The sequence below is a fragment of the Cetorhinus maximus genome, chromosome 23 (genome assembly GCF_964194155.1).
Source record: "Cetorhinus maximus chromosome 23, sCetMax3.hap1.1, whole genome shotgun sequence".
NCBI lineage: Eukaryota > Metazoa > Chordata > Chondrichthyes > Lamniformes > Cetorhinidae > Cetorhinus > Cetorhinus maximus.
This window is the reverse complement of record NC_135901.1, coordinates 43291615-43316834: the sequence shown is the minus strand read 5'-3', so window position 1 is coordinate 43316834 and position 25220 is coordinate 43291615. Positions and strand designations below refer to the sequence as shown.

General features: G+C 45.7%; 1 protein-coding gene and 1 non-coding gene across 2 annotated transcripts in view; both read left to right on the top strand.

The window, feature by feature from the left end:
* LOC144698505 (uncharacterized) overlaps positions 1-9640 on the top strand; it is a 55220-nt gene extending 45580 nt beyond the window's left edge. Inside the window, exons 3-5 of the mRNA XM_078570443.1 lie at positions 6499-6833; positions 8860-9087; positions 9505-9640. Coding sequence (XP_078426569.1) covers positions 6499-6833; positions 8860-9087; positions 9505-9640 — 699 coding nt within the window. The remainder of the gene's footprint in view (positions 1-6498; positions 6834-8859; positions 9088-9504) is intronic.
* A 15507-nt stretch (positions 9641-25147) lies between these two features.
* Positions 25148-25220, top strand: trnak-cuu (transfer RNA lysine (anticodon CUU)). The gene has a single exon. It is a non-coding gene; the product is annotated as a tRNA-Lys (tRNA).

The window sequence follows — 25220 nt, the reverse complement described above, 5'->3', positions numbered from 1 at the left end:
AGCGAATTCACACTGGGGAGAGGCCGTTCACCTGCTCTGAGTGTGGGAAAGAGATTCACTCAGTTATCCAACCTGCTGAGACACCAGCGAGTTCACACTGGGGAGAGGCCATTCACCTGCTCCCAGTGTGGGAAGGGATTCACTCAGTCTTCAAACCTGCTGAGACACCAGCGAGTTCACAAGTAACTGCAGTGAATGGATTTTGCTGTTAATCACATCCAGGACTGAATCATATTCATTGGAGTCTGTTTCTGCTGAAGTTAATAAGCTCCACTCACGTATAGGGGTTAATATTCTGGCTAAAAATCAAATAAATCAGCTTTTTGTTGAATGCACACTGTTATTATCTCTCACACAAGTTAGCTACTTTTAAAGTGCTCTCCCTCTCCCCTGTCTCCTCCATCCTCACCTCCAGCAACAAGTGTGAGGAGCTCATGGAGCTTCTTTGTCACTCAGATTGATACAATCTGATCAGCTGCCTCTGCTGCTTCCCTCCCTTTCACTGGCCCATCGGAACAAACTGTCTCTAAAGTCCCCCCTTGTCTGAGCCTTGAACTCACATCTTTCTTTAGTTTCCCCACCCCCATTTCCCCTCATGCCCTTTTAGTGCTTATCTTGTACATGAGACCCACCTCCTGCTCCATCGACCCTATTCCCACTAAACTGCTGATCACACAACTACCCCATGTTCAATGAGATTGTTAATGGTTCTCTCTCTCCAGGTACTGTCACTCTCTCCTTCAAATCTGCCATAACCACCCCCTCCTCAAAAAACAACCCTTTCACCCCACCGTCCTTACTGCCCCATCTCCAACCTCCCTCTCCTCTCCACACTGTTCGAACCTGCTATCACCTCCCAAATACTGGGATTCTCAGTGTGAACAGGGTGGGATATGTTTGGAGACAGGATGTCCCAGTTCCCCACCCTGGGATTCTCAGTGTGAACAGGGTGGGATGTGTTTGGAGACAGGATGTCCCAGTTCTCCACCTTTAAAGGGACAGGGAGAGGACCAGCTGGGCTGAATGATGCTGCTTTATGACATCACTGCAGTGCCTAGTAACCATTCTCCCTGAGCCCTGCTCATTATGGGCTGGCTTTAGCTCAGTGCTGTTACAGGGAGGGAAACAGGAGGAGGATTCGAGCCGTATGGAGCTCAGGATTAATGGGGAGAGATACAGGGTCAATTTCTACCTGAGTGAGAAATGTCATTGTCCCAGACACTCCCTGTCCCTCGGTATCTGAATCCGGGGGACAGGCTGATGGGTTTGCTCTGTATCTAATCCGTGCTGTATTTGATTGGACAGTGTTTGATTCTGACAGTAGTTGTGGACCTCGATGATGATGAGATAAAACCATCAGCTTCACCCCTGGACACAGATCCTGAAGGACAAGGAGTGTCTGGAATATTTTGGATCATGTCCTTGACCCAGTTTTGAACTTTCTCACATCTCCTCTCATCTTGCTTAGTTCTAATGAAAAGACCCCCAGTTTCTCCAGTCTCTCCTCATGGGAAAGAGAAGTTGGAATTAAGTTAGAAACTCAAAGAGGAGCTTCACAGCAGACAGGTCACCATGAGAAAACATTTCATTCCACAGTCAGTTATTATCATCTGGAATACACTGTCTGAAAGTTTGGTGTGAGCAGGTTCAACAGTAACTTTCAAAAGGGAATTGGAGAAATGCTTGAAGGAAAACATTGACAGGGCCATGGGGAATCAGTAGGGGAGTGACTATTCAGATCGCTCTTCCAAAGAGCTGGCAAAGGCACAATGGGCAGAACGGACCCCTTTTTAGCTGGAGGCTCTCATCCATGGTGTCATCTGTGAATCTCCCCTGCACCCTCTCCATGGCCTTGACATCATTCCTGTTATAAGATGCCCAGGATTTGACTCAATATTCTAAATGCAGCTTAACCAATGATTTACAAGTTAATTTCATAAAGAAAGTGGAGTAACAGGTTCAAACAGCATTTTAAACTTGTCCTTCAAACTTAAAGATCTGTGTATCTGAACCCCTTGTAACATGGCTAAAATACTTTGAGGTAAATTCTCTGATATAACGTATGTTATGGGATAGAGAAGTTTAGTCTGAGTTAGAAACTCAAACAGGCTCTTCACTGCAGACAGGTCACCATGGCAACACTGATAAGACATTCCATTGCACAGAATCAGCTCATTGGAAACTCGAATCAGATCAGGGAAAAGTTCAGAGTTTGTCTGTTATTAACCACAGTATAAACTGAAATCAGAGTGAGGAACAGAATAGATCAGATTATAATGTGTGATGTTTGTACCTATAATTGTGTAACTATCAGAAATAACAGAATTAACAGTTGGCAGGGGAGTTTTTTGGAGAATGAGAACATTCCTGAAGAAAAGTAACTGTTGGGAACCAGGGAATGTCTCCTTGTAAATCACAGGTTAGAGAAATTCCAGCTGTATTTTCCTCATTTCCTGTCAAAACCCAGCAGGGAATCCAAAGAAGAGTCAGGGGCCAGAGCTGCATCACAACAGGGTATAAAAGTGAGGGGATACTGATGTAAGGGGGCAGTCGGGACTGGAGACACCGGAGATCAAGCTCAGGGTGCCCGAAGTTCCATCCAGCGGGCTCACCTCGTGTAAGTGACTGTGGACACACGGGACTTGCATATTTACTCTGATTGATGGATCAATATAATATACGGTAGAGGACAGAGAATCTGCTCAGCTTGTATTTCTTAAAAAAGGTACTAAAATTGTTGACACTGGACTCTCAAGTCTATTGATTTACGAAGACAAATTGTTAGCTGGAATCACCCACCTCTTTACTGTTCTGACCCTCTACTCCCTTTAACCTGTTCCCATTCACAAATATCAAGGGGAATTTTTGACTGATTATGGAGCGCCTGTAAATGGAGAAGAAATTGGAACTAGTCAGAATGTCTGTAAATGGAGGAGAAATTGTGACGGTCGAAGGTGAGTCTGTTAATGAACAGCAATGTGACTTGTCAGGGAGGGTTTGGAACTCAACATCAATGTGACTTGTCAGGGAGCGTCTGTAAATGAACAGAAATGTAACTTATCAAGGAGAGTGTGTAACTGAACAGCAATGTGACTTGTCAGGGAGGATCTGTAAATGAACAGAAATGTGACTTGTCAGGGAGGGTCTGTAAATGAACAGCAATGTGAATGAGCAAGAAATGGTGTGGTCAGAGTGTGTCTGTACAGGAAGTAGAAATGGTCACAGAGAGCCCTTGGTTAGTTATGGGAAATTTTGGAGTTGGATGGCATAGAGGGAGGAACATAGTGATAGGCTAAAGGGATAGATGGATAGAGCGAGAGACAGAGAGAGAATAAAAGAGAGAGAGTAAGAGAAAGACCAAAAGCTAATTAAAGAGGAGAAAATGAGTCAAATTCCATGTGGCAGATAAACAGAATTTTTTTAAGTATATACTGCTTTGACAGTTAGTAGTCTTAGAAAAGAAAAAAATAGCTGATGTCTGATCAGGAAAGAGGCAGTTGGTTGAGGGGCTGCCGTTAGTTTAACACAATCTCATTAAATGGAGTGATACACAGACCAGCCTCCCATGTGGGTGAGCGGCAGCAGCAAGAACCACATGAAAACCGGAGATTGTGGAAGGTCCAGCAGTGTCAGGATCCAAGAATACAGGACCGACAGAGGTTATTCAGCCAATCAAGTCTGTACCAGCTCAAAGACCAACCCAGTTCATCCCACTCCCCCTCTTTCCCCCTACCCCCCAGTTGTTAACCCTAACAAAGGCCTGAAAGGTTGACTCTATCTCTCTCCACAGATGTTGCCTGAGCAGCTGAGTATTTCAAACATTTTCTGTTTGATTCTTGGGAAATGAGTTTGTTGAAGAAACAACCCCAACCACCTGCCCTCATGCATCAAATATAAAATTAGTAAGCAAACACCGACCCCCCCAACCAATATAAAAGGAGTTTTGTTTTAGAAACAAATATTTCTGTACAGGCTTTTCATTCTTGGTGTGTGGGCATTGGTAGCAAGTCCATTAATTGTATTGCGCATCCCCAGTTAGTCTTTGTGCAGGTAATGGTGGGCCACCTTCTCCTTGACCCACTGTCTAGTGAAGGTGCTCCCACAAGGTCATGACGTAAAATCCTGAGATCCACCATTTTCACTCAGCGATAAAGGAGCAGTGAGTATATGCACAAGACAGGATGGTGTGTGACTTAGATGGAAAGATGGGGATAAGGGTGTTCCCCAGCATCTTCTACATTTCTCCTTCTATGTGGCGTAAACCTTAGGGTTTGGAGGTTCCATAAAAATTCGGTTGTGTTGCTGATGTATAAAATCCTTCGTCTTCACCTTGTCCCGTCTCCCTCTCTCTCTCCTCAGGTAGGGACAAAGACCAGGTGGCAGGAACCACTCCCATGCACTTGCTAGCTGTATCAATTGAATTAATAATAATATATGGTTGGCACCAATCATAATCGGAGCTCGGAATATGATTTTGTATTTAACAACGTCACAGTTCAATGGCGCTGCAGTTACCCAGCATTCACCGAGAGGCAGAATATGCTCTATCTTCACTGCGGGAAATCATTGCGCAGGCGCAGTTCCAGTCTATGGGCGGAGCATGCGCATTGTTAGGTTCTGGCCGGAACATGCGCAGTTGCGGTGCTGGGCGGAGAGTCGCGGTCGGGTCGGATCAGGGAGGAGAGCGGAAGCAGAGTCGACCCAGCGGGCAGGTGAAGGCGAATGGAACCGGCGAGCGGGTGGGACGCCTTCATAAATATACACTGCAGGCCTCAAACCGCGAATAGGAAGCTTCGGATCCCGCGTTTGCGCCGATTTGGCGACGGCGGCTTTTGTCACGATCTCGGGCCCAATGGGCAACGTTGCGCATGCGCGGCCGCCATCCTTTTAGGGGGCAATGGGTAGATGCGCATGCGCGGCCGCCATATTTATCGGGGGCAATGGGCAGCAGCTGTGACCACAGTTGGAGCAATTAAAATGAGGAATTGTCAGCAATCTGGAATTAGAGAAAGTGAAGATCTCTGGGGGAGGGACTGTGAGACTAGAGGAGATTACAAAAGAATGGATGAGAGTTTCGGCAGCAGATGAGCTGAGACTGGGCTGGAGTTGGGTGATGTTACTGAGGTGGGAATAGGTGGTCTTGGTGATGATGTGGATCTGTGGTTGGAAGCTCATCTTGCAGTGAAATATTTCACCATGGTTGTGAACAGCCTGGTTCAGTATCAGACAGTTGTCAGGCAGAGGGATGGAGTCGGTGGATAGGGAGTGGAGTTTGTAGTGGGGACTGAAGACAATGTTCAGTCTTCCCAATATTTAAATGGAGGAAATTTCTGTTCATTCAGGACTGGATGTCAGACAAGTCAGGACAGTGTGTTAGTTGAAGGGGAACTTGGAGGTGACGGGGTTCACATACACCTGCTACCCTAGATCTTCTAGCGCGTGGAGGTTGAGGGTTCGGGAGATTCTGTCAAAGTTCTGGTTGAGTTGTAGAGATATAAAATCCCCCTGCTTTACCGGGTGACTCTACCACCTCTCTCATTCTTGCTCTCTACCCCTTTTCCCAGAGGGTCCAGAGTCTTGTGTACACCCAGACCGGGTGGCAGGTTCCCTTCCCTGAAGGACATTAGTGAACTAGTTGGGTTTTTTAGGACAATCCAGCAATTTTCATGGTCACTTTTTCCTAGTGCCAGCCCCACAAATTCCCAGATTCATTCAGCTCAATTTCACAACCTGCCTTTGTGTTTTTGTGGGTTCTCTCTCTCTTTCCCTTTTCTCTGTTTTAAATCAATTTCACAGGGTATTAGAAGGGGAGGATTTGCATTTGGGAAACTGAAACCAAACATCACATCAGGATCTGACGGAGCCGCCCAATTTATCGTAACCTAAATATCATCAGATTTTGAACATGGAAGGAAAAAGCACCGTTCACAGTGTGGAGAAACTGTACATGTTTTCTGTGTGTGGACAAAGCTTCGTCTGATCATCTGGCCTGTCAGAACATAAATCCTGTTACAGCCAAGAGAAACTATTGAAATGTGGGGATTGTGGAAAGGGATTCAATTACCTGTTTGAACTGGAAGCAGATCGACGTACTCACACTGCGGAGAGACCGTTCATCTACTCCCAGTGTGGGAAGAGACTCAGTCTCTCATCCAATCTGCTGAAGCATCAGTGAGTTCACAGGGCAGAGACCGTTTAGTTGTCCAGACTACAGGAAGTGCTATATAAGTTCCAAAGACCTGAAGTCCCATCAATGAGTTCACATTAACAAGAGACATTTTAAATGCCCAGACTGCAGGAAGTGCTTTAAAAGTTCTGGGAAGCTGATGTTCCATCAACGTGTTCACACTGACGTGAGACCTTTCAGGTGCTCTCACTGTGGAACTGGGTTCAGACAATGAAACCAACTCACTAAAGACCAATGTGCTCACACTGGAGTGCACCTGCTCCAAGAGTGGGAAGGGATTCACTCAGTCATCTGACTTGTTGAGATACCAGCGAGTTCACACTGGGGAGAGACCGTTCACCTGTTCCAAGTGTGGGAAGGGATTCACTCAATCACCTGATCTGCTGAGACACCAGCGAGTTCACACTGGGGAGAGACCATTCACCTGTTCCAAGTGTGGGAAGGGATTCACTCAGTCATCTGACCTGCTGAGACACCAGCGAGTTCACACTGGGGAGAGACCATTCACCTGCTCCAAGTGTGGGAAGGGATTCACTCAATCACCTGATCTGCTGAGACACCAGCGAGTTCACACAGGGGAGAGACCATTCACCTGTTCCAAGTGTGGGAAGGGATTCACCCAGTTATCCAACCTACTGAGACACCAGCGTGTTCACAAGTAACTGCAGTGATTGGATTTTTCTGTTAATCACATCCAGGACTGAACCATGTTCATTGGGATCTGTTTCTGCTGATGTTAATAAACCCCAGCCCAGCTATTTTGGTTAATATCTGGATAAAGTCAACAAATCAGCTTTAAATTAAAAACCTGTGTTGAACATACAAGATAGGATCAGGAGGAGGCCATTCAGCCCCTCAAGCCTGCTCTGCCATTTAATAAGATCATGGCTGATCTGATTGTGGCCTCAACTCTGGATTCCACCTACCCCGATAACCTTTAACTCTCTTGTTAGTTAAGAATCTATCTACCTTTGCCTGAATGATAACCGATGACCCTGCCTCCACCCCTCTCTGGAAAAGAAAGCTCCAAAGACCAACAACCCTTCGAGAAAAAAAATCTCCTCATCTGTCTTAAATGGGAGACCCCTTATTTTTAAACTGTGTCCCCTAGTTCTAGTCTTTCCCACAAGGGGAAACATCCTTTCAGCATCCACCCTGTTGAGCTCCCTCAGAATCTTATATATTTCAATAAGATCACCTCTCATTCTTTTAAGCTACAATGGGTACAGGTCCAGCCTGTCCAACCCTTCCTCATAAGATAAGCCCCTCATCTCAGGTATCAGTCGAGTGAACCTTCTCCGAACTACGAACACACATATCTTTTCTGAAATAAGGAGACCAAAACTGTACACAGTACTTCAGATGCTCACTAACACCCTGAACAACTGTAGCAAAGCACCCCTACTTTTATAGGCCATTCCCCTTGCAATAAAACAACACCATTTGACTTCCTAATCACTTGCTGTACCTGAATGCTAACATTTCCTGATTCATGTAGCAGGACACCCAGATACCTCTGTATCTCAGACTTCTGCAATCTCTCTCCATTTATATAATTTGCTGTTTTTCTATGCTTCCTGCCAAAGTGGACAAGTTCACATTTCCCCACATGATACTCCATCTGCCAAATTTTTGCCCACTCACTTAACCATCTATATCCCCTTGCAGGCTCCTTAGGTCCTCTTCACAACTCACTTTCCTGCCAATCTTTGTGTCATCAGCAAATTTAGCAACCATACATTCGGTCCCTTCATCCAAGCCATTGCTATAGATTGTAAGTAGTTGAGGCCCCAGTATTGATCCCTGTGGAACTCCACTCGTCACATCTTGCCAGCCTGAAAAAGACCCAGTTTCCCTCTTCTGCTTCCTGTTAGCTAACTAATCCTCTATCCATGTGCATGTGTTACCCCTTCTCAATTCGGGACAAAATTAAGTCATGTGAGCAAATGTGGGTTAATTCAGGAACACCAGCATGGAATTGTTAAGGGAAAATTGTGTTTAATAAACTTGCTTAAGGTATTTGGAGAGGTAACAGAGTGGGTGATGAGGATGCTGCTGTTAATGTGGTGTACATGGACTTCAGAATGGGATTAGAGAATGTGCCGCACAACAGACATGAGCAGAGTTAGCTCATGGATTAAAAGGGACAGTAGCAACATGGATACAAAACTGGCTGAGTATAGGAAACAGCGAGTCATGGTTAATGGATTTCTTCAGACTGGAATAAGGTTTATAGTGGAGTTCCCCAGGAGTCACTGTGAGGACTCCTGCTCTCCTGAACATATATAAATGACACAGACCTTGGTGTTCAGGCTCAATTTTCAAATTTGTGGACAGAGTCTTGAGTGGGCACAGAGTGAATAGCGGCTTCCCTTCCCTGAAGGACATTAGTGAACCAGTTGTGTTTTTATGACAATCCAGCAGTTTTCATGGTCACTTTTTCCTCGTACCGGCTCCACAAATTCCCAGATTCATTCAGCTCAGTTTCACAACCTGCCTTTGTGTTTTTGTGGGTTCTCTCTCACTCTCGTTTTAAATCAATTTCAGAGGCGAATAGAAGGGGAGGATTTGCAGTCGGGAAACTGAAACCAAACATCACAGCAGGATCGGACGAAGTCGCCCAATTTATCATAACCTGAATATGATCGAATTTTGAACATGGAAGGAAAAAGCACCGTTCACAGTGGGGAGAAACCGTACACGTGTTCTGTGTGTGGACGAGGCTTCAGCCGATCATTCGCTCTGTCAAAACACAAGCGCAGTCACACTGGGGAGAAACCGTGGAAATGTGGGGACTGTGGGAAGCGATTCACGTGTCCATCTGAGCTGGAAATTCATCGGCGCAGTCACACTGGGGAAACGCCGTTCACCTGCTCTGAGTGTGGCAAAGGATTTGCTCAGTCATCCCACCTGCTCAAACACCAGCTAAGTCACACAGACGAGAGACCTTTTAAATGTGCAGACTGCGTAAAGTGCTTTAAAAGTTCCGGAGAACTGATATCCCATCAACGTGTTCACACTGACGAGAGACCATTCAGGTGCTCTCACTGCGGGACTGGGTTCAGGCGATCATCTGACCTCACTAAACATCAGCGCAGTCACACTGGGGAGAGACCTTTCACCTGCTCCGAGTGTGGGAAGGGATTCACTCAGTCATCTAGCCTTCTGACACACCAGCGAGTTCACACAGGAAAGAGATCTTTCAAATGCCCAGACTGTGGGAAGTGCTGTAAAAGTTCCAGGAACCTAATTACACATCAACATGTTCACACTGATGAGAGACCGTTCAGGTGCTCTCAGTGTGGGGCTGGGTTCAGGCGATCATCTGAACTCACTGTACACCAGCGAGTTCACACTGGGGAGAGGCCGTTCACCTGCTCTGAGTGTGGGAAAGGATTCACTCAATCATCCAACCTACACAGACATCAGCGAGTTCACAGGTCACTACAGTGATGGGATTTTGCTGTCAGTCACATCGAAGACTGAACCATGTCTATTGGGGTATGTTTCTGCTGAAGTTGGTAAGCTCCAGGACAGATATAGTGGTTCATATTTTGGATAGAAGTAAAATAAATCAGCTTTGTGTTAAATATAGTGTGTTGAATATTTTTACTATTTCTAACGCAAGTTAGTTCCTTTTGAAGGGCTCTCATTCTTCCCTGTCTCCTCTATCCTCACCTCCAACAACAAGTGTGAGGAGCTCATGGAGCTTCTTTGTCACTAAGATTGAGACAATCTGATCAGCTGCCTCTGCTGCTTCCCTCCCTTCCTCTAGCCCACCGGGACAAACTGTCTCTAAAGATCCCCCTTGTCTGAGCCCTGAACCCAGATCTTTCTTTAGTTTCTCTCCCATTCTTATGCCCTCCCAGTGCTCATCTTGTCCATGGGACCCACCTCCTGCTCCATTGACCCTATTCCCACTAAATTGCTGATCACCCAACTTCCCCATGTTCACTGATATTGTTCACAGTTCTCTCTCTGCACGTAGTGTTGATCTATCCTTCAACTCTGCCATCATCACCCCCGTCTCAAAAATCAAACCCTTGACCACATCATCCTTGCAAACTATTGCCCAATCTCCAACCTCCCTCTCCTCTCCAAACTCCTTGAACATGTTGTCACCTCCCAAATCTGTGCCAGCTTTCCCAGAACTCCCTGTCTGAATCCCTCCAATCAGGTTTCTGCCCTGCCACTGGACTGAAACAGCTCTGATCAAAGCCACCAACTACATCCTATGTGACTGTGACAACGGTAAACTATCCCTTCTCAACCTGTCTGCAGCCTTTGACAAGCTTGACCACACCATTCTGCTCCAACACCTCTCCACTGTCGTCTAGCTGGGTGGGGCTGCTCTCTCCTGGTTCCATTCTTCTCTATCTAATCATAGCCAGAGAATCACTTGGAATGTCTTCCCTTCCCACTCCCACAGTTACCACTGGTGTCCCCAAAGGATCCAGCCTTGGCCTCTTATTTCTCATCAACATTCTCCCCACAGCGACATCATCTGAAAACACAGTGTCAGTTATCACATGTACACTGTCAGTGCCCAGCTCTACCTCACCACCTCTCTCCACTTCTCCACTGTGGTTAAATTATCAGACTGTTTGTTTGATATCCAGTGGTGGATGTGCAGAAATTTCTTCCAATTCAATATTGGCAAGACTGAAGACATTATTTTCATTCCCGAGCTACCAACTCCATTCCTTTCTCCAAAGCCAACGGATCTAAGCTCAACAGTCCTGCCACATCCAGTCGTGAATAGTGGTGGACAATTAAGCAACTAATTGGATGATGAGGCTCCCCAACTATCCCCATCCTCGATGATGGAGGAGCCCAGCACAAGAGGGCAAAATATAAGGCTGAACCATTTGCAACAACCTTCAGCCAGAAGTGCTGAGCGGACGATACATCTCGGCCTCCTCCGGAGGTCCCCAGCATCACGGATGCCAGTCTTCAGCCAATTCGATTCACTCCGTGTGATACCAATAAACGGCTGAAGGTGCTGGATACTGCAAAGTCAATGGGCCCTGACAATATTCCAGCAATAGTACTGAAGACTTGTGCTCCAGAACTGGCTGCACCCCTAGCCAAGCTGTTCCAATACAACTACAACACTGGCATCTACCCGGCTATGTGGAAAATTGCCCAGGTATGTCCTCTACACAAAAAGCAGGACAGATCCAACCCGGCCAATTACTGCCCCATCAGTCTGCTCTCGATCATCAGTAAAGTGATGGAAGGAGTCATCAACAGTGCTATCAAGCGGCACTTGCTTAGCAATAGCCCACTCACTGACACCCAGTTTGGTTTCCACTAGGGCCACTCAGCTCCTGACCTCATTACAGCCTTGGTTCAAACATGGACAAAAGAGCTGAACTCCAGAGATGAGGTAAGAGTGGCTGCCTTTGATATCAAGGCAGTCTTTGACTGAGTGTGGCATCAAGGAGCCCTAGCAAAACTAGATTCAATGGGAGTCAGGGGGAAACTCTCCACTGGTTGGAGTCATACTGAGCACAAAGGAAGATGTTGTAGTTGTTGGAGGTCAGTCATCTCACCTCCAGGACATCACTGCAGAAGTTCCTGAGGGTAGTGTCCTAGGCCCAACCATCTTCAGCTGCTTCATCAATGACCTTCCTTCCAACATGAGGTCAGAAATGGGGATGTTTGCTGATGATTGCACAATGTTCAGCAGCATTTGTGACTCCTCAGATACTGAAGCAGTCCATGTCCAAATCCAGAAAGACCTGGCGAATAGCCAGGCTTGGGCTGACAAGTGGCAAGTAACATCCACACCACACAAGTGCCAGGCAATTACAATCTCCCAACAAGAGAGAATCCAACCATCGCCCCTAGACAATCAATGACATTACCATCACTGAATCCCCCACTATTAATATCCTCGGGGGTTCCATTGACCAGAAACTGAACTAGACTAGCCATAAAAATGCTGTGGCTACAACAGCAGGTCAGATGCTAGGAATCCTGCGACGAGTAACTCACCGCCTGACTCCCCAAAGCCTGTCCACCATCGAGAAGCCACAAGTCAGGAGTGTGATGGAATACTCCCCACTTGCCTGGATGAGTGCAGCTCCAACAACTCTCAAGAAGCTTGACACCATCTAGGACAAATCAGCTTGCTTGATTGGCACCCCATCCACAAACATTCACTCCCTCCACCAATGATGCATAGTAGCAGCAGTGCATACCATCTTCAAGATGCACTGCAGGAACTCACCAAGCTCCCTTAGACGGTATCTTCCAAACCCATGACCACTACCATCTCGAAGGACAAGGGCAATAGACACATGTGAACACCACCACCTGGAGGTTCCCCTCCAAGCCGCCCACCATCCTGACTTGGAAATTCCTTCACTGTTGTTGAGTCAAAATCCTGAAACTCCCTCCCTAACAGCACTGTGGATGTACCTACACCACATGGACTGCAGCGGTTCAAGAAGGCAGCTCATCACCACCTTCTCAAAGGCAATTAGCATGGGCAATAAACACTGGCACAGCCGGCAATGCCTACATCCCAAGAATGAATTAATATGAAAAAAAGATTGATAGTCTGATGGCTATTTGTGGAATCTTACTGTGCACAAACAGGTAAACAGTAACAATTTGTATTTATATAACACGTTTAATGTAATAAAACATCCCAAGGTGCATCAGAGAAGCATCCTGAAGAGAAATTTAACATCAAGTCACATAGCATATTAGAGTAAATGGACAAAACCTTCATTGGAGAGGCAGATGTTAACAAGGACCTTTAATCAGGAGAGAGAGCTGGAGAAGTTCAGAGAGGGAATTTCAGAACTTCATGCCAGGCATGGCCAACAGTGGTGGAGTAATTAAAATCAGGGATGTTCAAGAGGCCAGAATGAGAAGGGCACATATATTCATGAGGGTTGAGTGATGGAGGTTGCAGGGGTAGGGAGGGACGAGGCGACAAGAGGGATTTGAAAACAAGGATGTGAGTTTTAAAATTGAGGCATTGCTTGACTAGGAGCCAATGTATGTCAGCGAGCCAAGGGGTGATGGGTGAACAGGACATGGTGTGAAAAAGCACACGGGCAGCAGAGTTTTCGATGATTTATATTTCTGCGTGGGGGTGGGGTGAATGTGAGAAGCTGGTCAGGAATGTATTGGAATCATCAAGTCTCAAGGTAACAAGGGCAGGGATGAGGGTTTGAGCAGCAGATGAGCTGGGGTCAGGTGGGGACATGTGATGTCATAGAGATTGAAGTCCCTGGGGGACACTAAGTCGAAGGACTGTGCAGAGGAAAGTGAGTTTGGAGATGGGGTGGAATTTTAGGGTGCTGGGGTCAAGTGTTTTTTCAGGTGATAACAGTGGATTTAAAGGTGAGAGGGACAGTACCAGAAGAAAAAGAGAGAGCCATTAACAATATCAGCTGAGATAGGGAAGCTGGGTGATCAGTAGTTTAATGAGAATGGGGTCAATACAGCAGAAGACAAGATGAGCACTGAGAGGGCATGAGGGGAGAGAAAGTGGGGAAAAATGTGAGTTCGGGGCTCTGACAAGGGGAACTTTAGAAACAGTTTGTCCCGGTGGGCTCGAGGAAGTGAGGGAAGCAGCAGAGGCAGCTGATCGGATTGTCTCAACCTTAGTGACAAAGAAGCTCCATGAGCTCCTCACACTTGTTGTTGGAGGTGAGGATGGAGGAGACAGGGGAGAGGGAGAGGGCCCTTCAAAAGGAACTGACTTGTGTTAACGATATTAAAAATATTCAACATACTGTGTGTTTAATACAAAGCTGATTTATTTAACTTCATCCAAAATATTTAGCACCTCTAACATGGTTGGAGCTTTTCAACATCAGCAAAAACAGACTCTAATGAAATTTGTTCAATCCTGGATATGATCAACAACAAAATCCAATCACTGTAGTTACTTGTGAACTCGCTGGTGTGTTAGCAGGTGGGATGACTGAGTGAATCCCTTCCCACACTCGGAGCAGGTGAATGGTCTCTCCCCAGTGTGAATTCGATGGTGTCTAAAAAGGGCGGATGAATCAATGAACCCCTTCCCACACTCTGAGCAGGTGTACGGTCTCTCCCCAGTGTGTACTCGCTGGTGTGTCAGCAGGTGGCATAACTGAGTGAATCCCTTTCTACACTTGGATCAGGAGAATGGCCTTTCCCCAGTGTGAATTCGCTGGTGTACAGTGAGGTGAGATGAGTGCCTGAATCCGGTTCCAGTGAGAGCACCTGAACAGTCTCTCGTCAGTGTGAACACGTTGATGGCACAACAGTTCCCCAGAACTTTTAAAGCACTTCCCGCAGTCCGAACATTTAAAATGCCTCTCATCAGTATTGAATCGCTGGTGTCTCAGCAGGTTGGATAGTTGAGTGAATCCCTGCCCACATACAGAGCAGGTGAAAGACCTCTCCCCAGTGTGAACTCGCTGGTGTCTCTGCAGGTTGGATAACAGTGAATCCCTTTCCACACTCGGAGCAGGTGAACGGTCTCTCCCCAGTGTGAACTCGCTGATGAGTTTCGAGCTGAGATGGGGAATTTAATCTCTTCCCACAGTCCTCACATTTCCACAGTTTCTCCTCAGTGTAAACACTGCTTTTTCCTTCTATTATTGAGCTTAATGGATCGAGTGACTGTCAGATCCTGACGTGATGTTTGGTTTCAGTATTCCGACCTCAAATCCTCCTCCTCTAATACCCTGTGAAATTGATTTAAAACAGAAAAAAGGGAATGAGAGAGAACCCACAAAAACACAAAGGCAGGTTGTGAAATTGAGCTGAATGAATCTGGGAATTTGTGGGGCCGGCACGAAGAAAAAGTGACCATGAAAACTGCTGGATTGTCATAAAAACCCAACTGGTTCACTAATGTCCATCAGGAGAGGGAACCTGCCACCCGGTCTGGGCCTACACAAGACTCTGGCCTCTGTGGGAGGAGTGCGAGTGTGAGAGGAAGGGCGAGAGAGAAGCGAAGGAGAGAGAATATCTTGACATATACAAATAGAACAGAAATACATCAGGTTCTTGCAAACCATCAACCTCCACCACCTAGAAGGACCAGGGTAGCAGGTTTGAGTGAACACCATCACCTCAAAGTTCTCTTCAAAGTTACACACCGTCCAATACTGGGTGAGCAGAAATTTCCTTCATTTAAATATTGGGAAGACTGAAACCATTGTCTTCAGTCCCTGCTACAAACTCCACTCCCCAGACACCGACTCCATCTCTCTCCCTGTAACTATTCTCACATCCTCTGAGATTTGTAGATATATTTTATTTCTCTACTTTCTCTCATTGTCTATCCTTTGTCATTATAACTTCACTCATTGATCACTTCCTGTTTCCCCCTCAATTTTACATGTCATTCATTTGCTTTCTTTCAGTATTCTCTCTCTCTCTCTCTCTCTCTCTCTCAGAATCTGTGGGTTTGAGAGTCCAGTGTCAGCAACTTCAATACCTCATTAAGAAGCAGAAGCTGAGCAGATTCTCTGTTCTCTACTGTATCGTATATTGATCCATAAATCAGAATAAACATGCAAGTCCCATGTGTCCACAGTCACTTACACGAGGTCAGCCCACTGGATGGAACCTCGGGCACCCTGAGCTTGATCTCCGGTGTCTCCAGTCCTGGCTGCCCCCTTCCATCAGTATCTCCTCACTTTTATACCCTGTAGTGATCCAGCTCTGGCCCTTGGCTCTTTGTCTTCTCTGCTGGGTTTTGGCAGGAAGTGAGGATAAGACAGCTGCAATTTCTCTAATCTGTGATTTACAAGGACACATTCCCTGGTTCCCAGCAGTTACTTTTCTTCAGGAATGTTCTCATTCTCCCTAAACTCCCCTGCCCACTGTTAATTCTGTTATTTCTGATAGTTTCACAATTATAGGTATAAACATCACACATTATAATCTCATCTATTCCATTCCTCTCTGGTTTCAGTTTATATTGTGGTTAATGACAGACAAACTGTCCTTTTCCCTGATCTGATTCGAGTTTCCAATGAGCTGATTCTGTACAATGGAATGTCTTATCAGTGTTGCCATGGTGACCTGTCTGCAGTGAAGAGCCTGTTTGAGTTTCTAAACTAAACTTCTCTATCCCATAATACACATTATATCAGACATTTTACCTCAATGTCTTTTAGCCATGTTACAAGGGGTTCAGATACACAAATCTTTAAATGTGAAGGACAAGTTTGAAATGCTGTTTGAACCTGTTACTCCACTTTTCTTTATAAAATTAATTTGTAAATCATTGGTTCGGCTGCATTTAGAATATTGAGTCTAATTCTGGGCATCTTAAAACAGGAATGATGTCAGGGCCATGGAGAGGGTGCAGGGGAGATTCACAGAGGTGATACCATGGATGAGAGGCGACAGCAAAAAAGGAGGCCACTCGGCCCATCGTGCCTTTGCCAGCTCTTTGGAGGTGCTATCTGAATAGTCCTCTCCCCTGCTGTTTCCCATGGCCCGGTCAATGTTTTCCTTCAAGAATTTCTCCAATTCCCTTTTGAAAATTACTGTTGCACCTGCTCCCACCAAACTTTCAGACAGTGTATTCCAGATGATAACAACAGACTGTGGAATGATATATTTTCTAATGGTGACCTTTCTGCAGTGAAACTCCTGTTTGTGTTTCGAACTTAATTACAATTTCTCTTTCCCATGAGGAGAGACTGGAGAAACTGGGGGTCTTTTCATTAGAACAAAGCAGGATGAGAGGAGATGTGAGCAAGGAGTTCAAAACTGGGTCAAGTACATGGTACAAAATATTCCAGACACTCCTTGTCCTTCAGGATCTGTGTCCAGGGGAGAAGTTGATGGGTTTATCTCATCATCATTGAGGTGAACGGCTTCTGTCAGAATCAAACACTCTCCAGTCAAATACAGCACGGATTAGATACAGAGTAAACCCATCAGCCTGTCCCCCGGATACAGATACTGAGGGACAGGGAGTGTCTGGGACAATGACATTTCTCATTCAGTCAGGTAGAAATTGATCCAGTATCTCGCCCCATTAATCCTGAGCTCCACACGGCTCGAATCCTCCTCCTGTTTCCCTCCCTGTAACAGCACTGAGCTAAAGCCAGCCCATAATGAGCAGGGCTCAGGGAGAATGGTTACTAGGCACTGCAGTGATGTCATAAAGCAGCATCATTCAGCCCAACTGGTCCTCTCCCTGTCCCTTTAAAGGTGGAAAACTGGGACATCCTGTCTCCAAACACATCCCACCCTGTTCACACTGAGAATCCCAGGGTGGAGAACTGGGACATCCTGTCTCCAAACACATCCCACCCTGTTCACACTGAGAATCCCAGGGTGGAGAACTGGGACATCCTGTCTCCAAACACATCCCACCCTGTTCACACTGAGAATCCCAGGGTGGAGAACTGGGACATCCTGTCTCCAAACACATCCCACCCTGTTCACACTGAGAGTCCCAGTATTTGGGAGGGGACAGCATGTTGAAACAGTGTGGAGAGGAGAGGGAGGTTGGAGGTGGGACAGTAATTTGCAAGGACCGTGGGGGTGAAAGGTTTGTTTTTTGGTGGTGGGGGGTGATAATCACAGATTTGAAGGAGAGAGGAACAGTACCTGAGAGAAAGAACTGTTTAAAATCTCAGTGAACATGGGGTAGTTGGGTGATCAGCAGTTTAGTGGGAATAGGGTTGATGAAGCAGGAGGTGGGTCTCATGGACAAGGTGAGCACTGAGAGGGCATGAGGGGAGATGGGAGAGAAACTGGAGAAAGATGTGGTTTCAGGGCTCAGACAAGGGGAGGCTTTAGAGACAGTTTGTCCTGGTGGGCTAGTGGAAGGGAGGGAAGCAGCAGAGGCAGCTGATCGGATTGTCTCAATCTTAGTGACAAAGAAGCTCCATGAGCTCCTCACACTTGTTGTTGGAGGTGAGGATGGAGGAGACAGGGGAGAGGGGGAGCCCTTCAAAAGGAACTAACTTGTATTAGAGATATTAGAAAGACTCAAGAAAGTGTGCATTCAACACAAAGCTGATTGATTTGATTTTTAGCCAGGTGATTAAGGCTTATAACCGAGTTGGGGTTTACTAACATCAGCAGAAACAAACCTGTCTGAACACGGTTCAGTCCTGGATGTGATTAACAGCAAAATCCAATCACTGTCGTTACTCATGAACTTGCTGGTGTGTCAGCAGGGTGGAGGAATCAGTGAATCTTACCTCACACTGAGGGCAGGTGAACGGCCTCTCCCCAGTGTGAGTGCGCTGGTGTGCAGTGAGTTGAGATGACACCTGAACCCAGTCCCACACTGAGAGCAGCTGAATGGCCTCTCGTCAGTGTGAACACGCTGATGGGACATCAGATCCCAGCAGATTTTACAGCACTTCCCACAGTCTGGGCATTTAAAAGGTCTCTCCCCAGTGTGAACTCGCTGGTGTTTCAGGAGTTTGGATGAATGAGTGAATCCCTTCCCACACTTGGAGCAGGTGAACGGTCTCTCCCCAGTGTGACTGCGCCGATGAGTTTCCAGCTCAGATGGGGTTCTGAATCCCTTCCCACAATCCCCACATTTCCACGGACTCTCCCCGTGACTGTGCTTGTGTCTCTACAGGCCAGATGATCGGCTGAAGCCTCGTCCACACAAACACATGTACCGTTTCTCCCCACTGTGAACGGTGCTTTTTCCTTCCATGTTCAAAATCCGATGATATTCAGGCTACGATAAATTGGGCGGCGCAGTCAGATCCTGATGTGATGTTTGGTTTCAGTTTCCCGACTGCAAATCCTCTCTTTCTAACACCCTGTGAAATTGATTTAAAACAGAAAAAGGGAGTGAGAGAGAACCCACAAAAACACAAAGACAGGTTGTGAAATTGAGCTGAATGAATCTGGGAATTTGTGGGGCCGGCACTAGGAAAAAGTGACCATGAAAACTGTGGGATTGTCGTAAAAACCCAACTGGTTCACTAATGTCCTTCAGGGAAGGGAACCTGCCACCCGGTCTGGGCTACATAAGACTCTGGCCTCTATAAGAACTAAAGAAATAAGAACAAGAGAAGACCTAACACCCCATCGAGCCTGCTCCACCATTCAATACGATCGTGGCTGATCTTGGGCTTCAACTCCACTTTCCCACCCACTCCCCATATCCCTCAGCTCCCTGAGAGACCAAAAATCTCTCCATCTCAGCCAGAAATATATTCAATGATGGAGCATGAACAACTCGCTGGGCTAGAGAATTCTATGTGACAGAGAGAGAGAGAGAAAAAGAGAGAAGGGAGTGGGAGAGGCAGATGGAGGAGGTTAGTGAACAAAGCACAGAATGTCAGTAAACAGAATTCAAGCACATGGGATTGGGGTAATATACTGCTATAGATTGAGAATTGGTGAACAGACAGGAAACAGAGAGTAGGAATAAACAGGTCATTCTCAGGATGACAGGCTGTTACTTGTGGGGTATCCCAAGGATCAGTGCTTGGCCCACAACCATTCACAAACTAGAGAAATGATTTGAAGGCACCCATTTAAGAAGCACCTAAATTTTCACGTTCTCATCCTTGTTTTCCCCCACAGTTGTGATCATTCCTATCTCTGTAACCTCCTCCAGCCTCACAACCCCCCGAGATATCCACGCTCCTCGAATTCCGAATTCCTGAGGATTCCTGATTTTAATCACTCTATCCCTGATTGCCATTCTGTCATATTCCAAGGCCCAAGCCCTGGAATTCCCTCCCTAAACCTCTCCGCCTCTCTACTTCATTTTCATCCTTTAAGATGCTCCTTCAAACCGACCTCTCTGACCAAATTATTGGCCACCTGCCCGAACATCTCCTCATGTGGCTCAGGGTCAAACCTTGTTTTGCAACATCTCCGTGAAATATCGCAGAAAACTGTATAGCATTAAATGTGCGATATAAACACAAATTGTTGTTGTTGATTTGGAACATATATCACTGTTCCTTCATCATCACTGGGTGAATAACCTGTAACTCATTACCTAACAGCATTGTGGGAGCACCTTCACCACACGGACTGCAGCGGTTCAAGAAGGTCAAACATCATCTTCCCCACAGGCAACTGGGGATTGGCAAGATATTGTAGCATCTGTGGAGAGAGAAACAAAGTTAATGTTTCAGGGTGTGCAGAATGAATTACAGGGAATAAACATGCTGCAGAATTTGATGGTTAACTTAAGCTCAGAAGTGGAAGAGAAATGGACCATAGCACAGAAAAGACAATTCCTGACTATGAAAGATACTGTGGGAAGATAAAGCTGGTAAGACAGCAGCACGTGGTCGGGGGATGGACAGCGGAGGAAACCTCATTGAGACACAGTTGGTAGAAGTAGCAGTAAAACCCTAAACAGAGCTAAAATGCACCCAGTATTAGGGATAGAGGGAGTTAGACAATGGCAGAGAGGTGATCAGAGAGAACAGAGGTGAAACAGAGCAATGGATGGACATGGGTTCTGATCCACAGTAAAGGAGTCACACCACTCCAGAGCCATGGAACCCCTCACAGATACAGAGCGGAGTACTAAAACCTAAACTAAAAGTTGTAGCTGAATGGTGAAAAATACTCACCTCTTAAACAATTTCAGTTTTCAATTTTAAAATCTCCTGCTAGAGCCTGCAGCTGGAAAGACATCAGAAGCACTGGAATCAGAGAAAAATCTCCCAGTTGAGGAAATACCCAGGGAGCGGGGTGATGTCACCGTGTAATTGTCGATTTGTGATGATGTCACACACATGGACACAGAACATCTGGGTCTGTACAAACCAGTGATCACCACACATTATGAAGGATGGAAGGGTCCTGAGGTTTATATGAGGTAGATAAAGAAAAACTATTTTCGTTAACTGATCGTAAAAGGGTTACGGGAGACAGTTTAAAGATTTTGTGAAGATCTACAAGGGGGATATGAGGAAAAAAGTTCACACAGTGAGCGATGACCTGGAAGTCAATGCTTATACTCAGAGACCGATAATATCCAGGTCCGGATGAATGAAGTGATTCTTGCAGACTCTGATGTGATGATTGATTTGAATTTCCAATCTGCAAAACCTCATCTTCTGGTATCCTGTAAATGGAATTTACAAAATCCATCACTGTCAGTGCAGGATAGAAATTGAGAAGAGACAAACGTTTCTCTTGGTTTGAGTTTGCTGTGTATAAATCCTCCCCTTCTAACCCCCTGTAAAAGGAGTTTCCAAAATCCATCCCTGTCAGTTCAGGATAGAATTTCACAACATTCTTTCCTCCTGCTACCTGGACCAGGATGACCGCGCATGCGCCCTGCTGCACATTGCCCCCTATAAAGATGGCGGCCGTTACCCCGGGCCTGGCGAAGGGAGAAATCCAGACTTTTTCGGCCCGTTCTCTGCAAACACAAGACTGGTACCTTGTTATTTGGGGTCTGCGGCCTGCATTGTGTCTTTATGAAGCCTCCCTGCCCACTCCGCTTGCTCCATTCCTCCTCACACACTCACTAACTCTGTTAGTTTGCTCCACTCGACATTCTCTCACCCGCTCCGGGCAGCTTTAGTCACTGACCAGCACTGCGCATGCTCATGAAAGAGACAGCAATACACATGCTCCAAGCACACATCGCAATTCGCACGTGCGGAGTTGCTGCTGTAATGAGGATAGGGCACATTCTGTCCCGCAGCGAATGCTGGGTGTCTGCTCCTCCATTGAACCGTAAAATTGTAAAATCGAAACCCAAGTTCAGTCATCAGAATATGATGGGTGTCATAGGGGCCAGGATATAAAATTGTCGAATCAATTGATACAGCAATTAAAATGCTCCGTATCCGCCATAATTCTCTCCTGGATGTAATGAACAGCAGAACAAACCCCTGTACTTAGATCTGAACTCAATGGAGTCTCAGCAGATGGGGTATTTTTCACCATACATGGAACATTTAAACCGTGTCTTGCCAGTAGGAATGCTGTGACTGTGGATTAAATCCTTTGAATTTTAAAGTTGGTGTGTTTACTGCTTTGCAAACTAAATAAATTCCTTTGCACACATAAAGTATCTGGATGGTCTCACACTGGCGCGACTGTGTTGCTGTGTCAGTACTGGGGCAATAGAGTTCCATTTTCAGCTTGTGCACACGAGTTTACTTACACATTTTCAGCTGAAAATTGGGTCTCAAACTCTTCTCGTCATGGGTTCCACATTCTTTGCACTAATTAGTTAATGAAAATCAAAATGCTGCAGATGTTGGCTTTCTGAAATGAAAGAAACCAGAAAATTCTGGAATTCTAAGCAGATCTGATAGCATCTGTGGCGAGAAAAACATATTTTTTTTTTTCAAGTCTGTAACCTTTCAACACAACTGCACTACATCTGTGCACAAATCTGGCAGAACAGGAATGAAAACCAATAACAGGCAAGGCACCAAAAAACTCGAAGGGAGACCCAGCTGTATGACATGGATGTGTCTGCAGTGGGTGGGATCAGACTGTTTCCATGTTTCAACAATCAATGTCTCACCTGTTCTTTGAGAAGAGTGAAACTGATAGAGAACAATTGTCATTTCAGTGTTGGCAATTTGAAGCTTTAACTCGCTGCCTCAGTTTAAGATATCTTGCAGGTTTTGCTTGTGTGAGTCTCTGTTGTATGATTGGTAGGCATTTGGTAGGAAACCGGAAGGTTAGCAGTTTAAGACCATCAGGAACGAAGTCTTTGATGTTTTCTCCCCATCATCATTCATCCCCACACAGTTCTGGGGTGACAATGGGCACTTTAGGTGCAGGTAAATGTTCGCCAAACGTTGCCAACTCAACTTTTATGCAATGGATTCCCAAACTGATATGTTTTATCATGAATATTCAATTCAAACATAATGAGAAAACATTTAGACCTACCATGTACCTACGTCATTTGCAATCTATGAAGTTAATAGATTCAAACAAACCCATCAATAATTCTCTTCCTCAGCTCCACAGTGAGGGAAACAGGGAAAAGCAGAAAAGCAGCAATATTCCGGCCCTGCACTTTCCAATCGCCCGCTGCCAGCAGAAAGCAGCGACTGCAGCTTCAATCAGCGGGTTACTGCCCATTACTGGGACACAAGATACTCCAACCAGGGCCAAACCTCCCAATATACCGAGCACAGGCTCAGGAAAACACAGGTAGATTATATCCCGATCACTAAGCCTCCGAGCAGCATTTACAGAATACCCAAGTGAGTGAGCCACAAATAAAAGTCAGACCAACTTTCTAAATCTTTTCATTGTAAAATTCCTTCTTTTTATTGAAAAGCTGACTGTTGTGAATCTGAGAATGAGCACCATAGGATTAGTGTTACCGAGTGACTTGTTTTCCATTGTTTATCCAACAGGTTTGCAATTCAATTTGTGTTGGATACTGAAGCGAATCTGATTTCAAAATGAGGTCACAAAGCAGCTAAATATTAAATCCAGGAACAGATCCTGAGGAAAATGGATCACAGTGTTTGGAAGGAGATGCAGCTGAGAAGCGAAAACTGTGAATAATGTTATTGATGATAGAGTGGAAAGCAGTGGGCCCTTGGTCAGTTTCATGGCCGAGTGGTTAAATGAATGGTTTCATAATCAGTTGGGGTTTCCCCAGGGAGAGTCAAATCTTACCGACTGTGGTTCTCATTATTGCTGATTTCAACCAGGTGTCTACAGATCTATCGCGTCAATGGGAGGAAAGGCATTCTAAAATCCACTTTCGCTCTGAAGCCATACGGACTCGAATCGTTAACTCAGTTTCTTTCTCCACAGGAGCTGCGAGACCAGCTGAGTTTTTCCAGAATTTTCTGTGTTTATGTCATATTTTCAGCATCCACAGCATTTTGTTTTTATCCAAAAATTCTCGTGGTTTTTAGGCTCGAAGGGAATGAAGGGCCATCGGAATTGGGTGGCAAATTGCTGTTGGGGCTGGAGATCCGCCATAATCTTATAAAGTGACCGAGGAGGCTTGTGGGGCCTTATGACGTATTGTTGCTGCTTTGCTTCTGTTCTATTTCAGTATCAATACCAGCCAAGGCGATGGGGAGTAACAGCCTGAGCTTGATAGTGTGGCCGAGCAGTCTAAGGTGCTAGATTGTACTTCTACTTTCTGTAGAGGGATCGGTTTGAAGCTTACATTGGCCAAAATTGCACTTTCAGAACTCCCATTAATCGAAGAAGTGCCAGCCTAAAGTTGAAGCAGGCGTGTGCAGTGTTTCACTTAAACAGGAAGAGCGAGGAGAGACAATACAAGAATAAATTGCTGTGGAGAAAAGGCGGGTTGTCAAAGTCGCTGAATTCCTCTTCCATCGGCCACCAGAGGCCGCATGTCCTCCTCCTCTGCTTTCCCCATCTATGCTTGTATACCATAAGGCCAGTCGTCATCGCCGAGTGGTTAAAGCCATTGAGTCCAAATACATTGCTCTTTCCCGTTTTTTACTATGCCTGGTTTTAACTGTGTCTACAGAGTTAATTATCGGTTAAAATGAATAAAATCCATCCAAACACTCGGGAGTTTTCCTATTTCTGTTCATTCACGAAACTTGCAGTTGGAACTGGCAAAAAAATGTTATTGTCATGCTTGCTGTCTGGGTGTTTGTCTCTCCTTAGAAACAATCCCTTGCCCTCTGCCACACTCGGTGTATATGTCTGTTTGTGTTCCTCCGTGTGTGTCAATGTGCTTCAGTTCCCGAGGGGGTGAGCCCATTTTTACCAGCATAAACCTTATTCACAATAGTTGTGCAGCTTCATCTTAAAATGTTACAGGGAAAAATATCAGGATGAAAGATGTAAGAGGAATTTGCAATGTTTGGAAGGAGGTGCAGCTAAGAAGTGGAAGATGTGAACGATGTTATTGATGATTGAGAGGAATGCATTGCAACCTTGGGGCTTTTGCTGGTCGATCACCTTCTACACTTTGAAATTCAGAACAAGCTGAAGCTCCAGGTGGAAAGCAACAGTTGTTTACATGTATGTTGGCATATGGAGCTTTTTCTTCCGCATGCCCGGCTAGCTCAGTTGGTAGAGCATGAGACTCTTAATCTCAGGGTTGTGGGTTCGAGCCCCACCTTGGGCG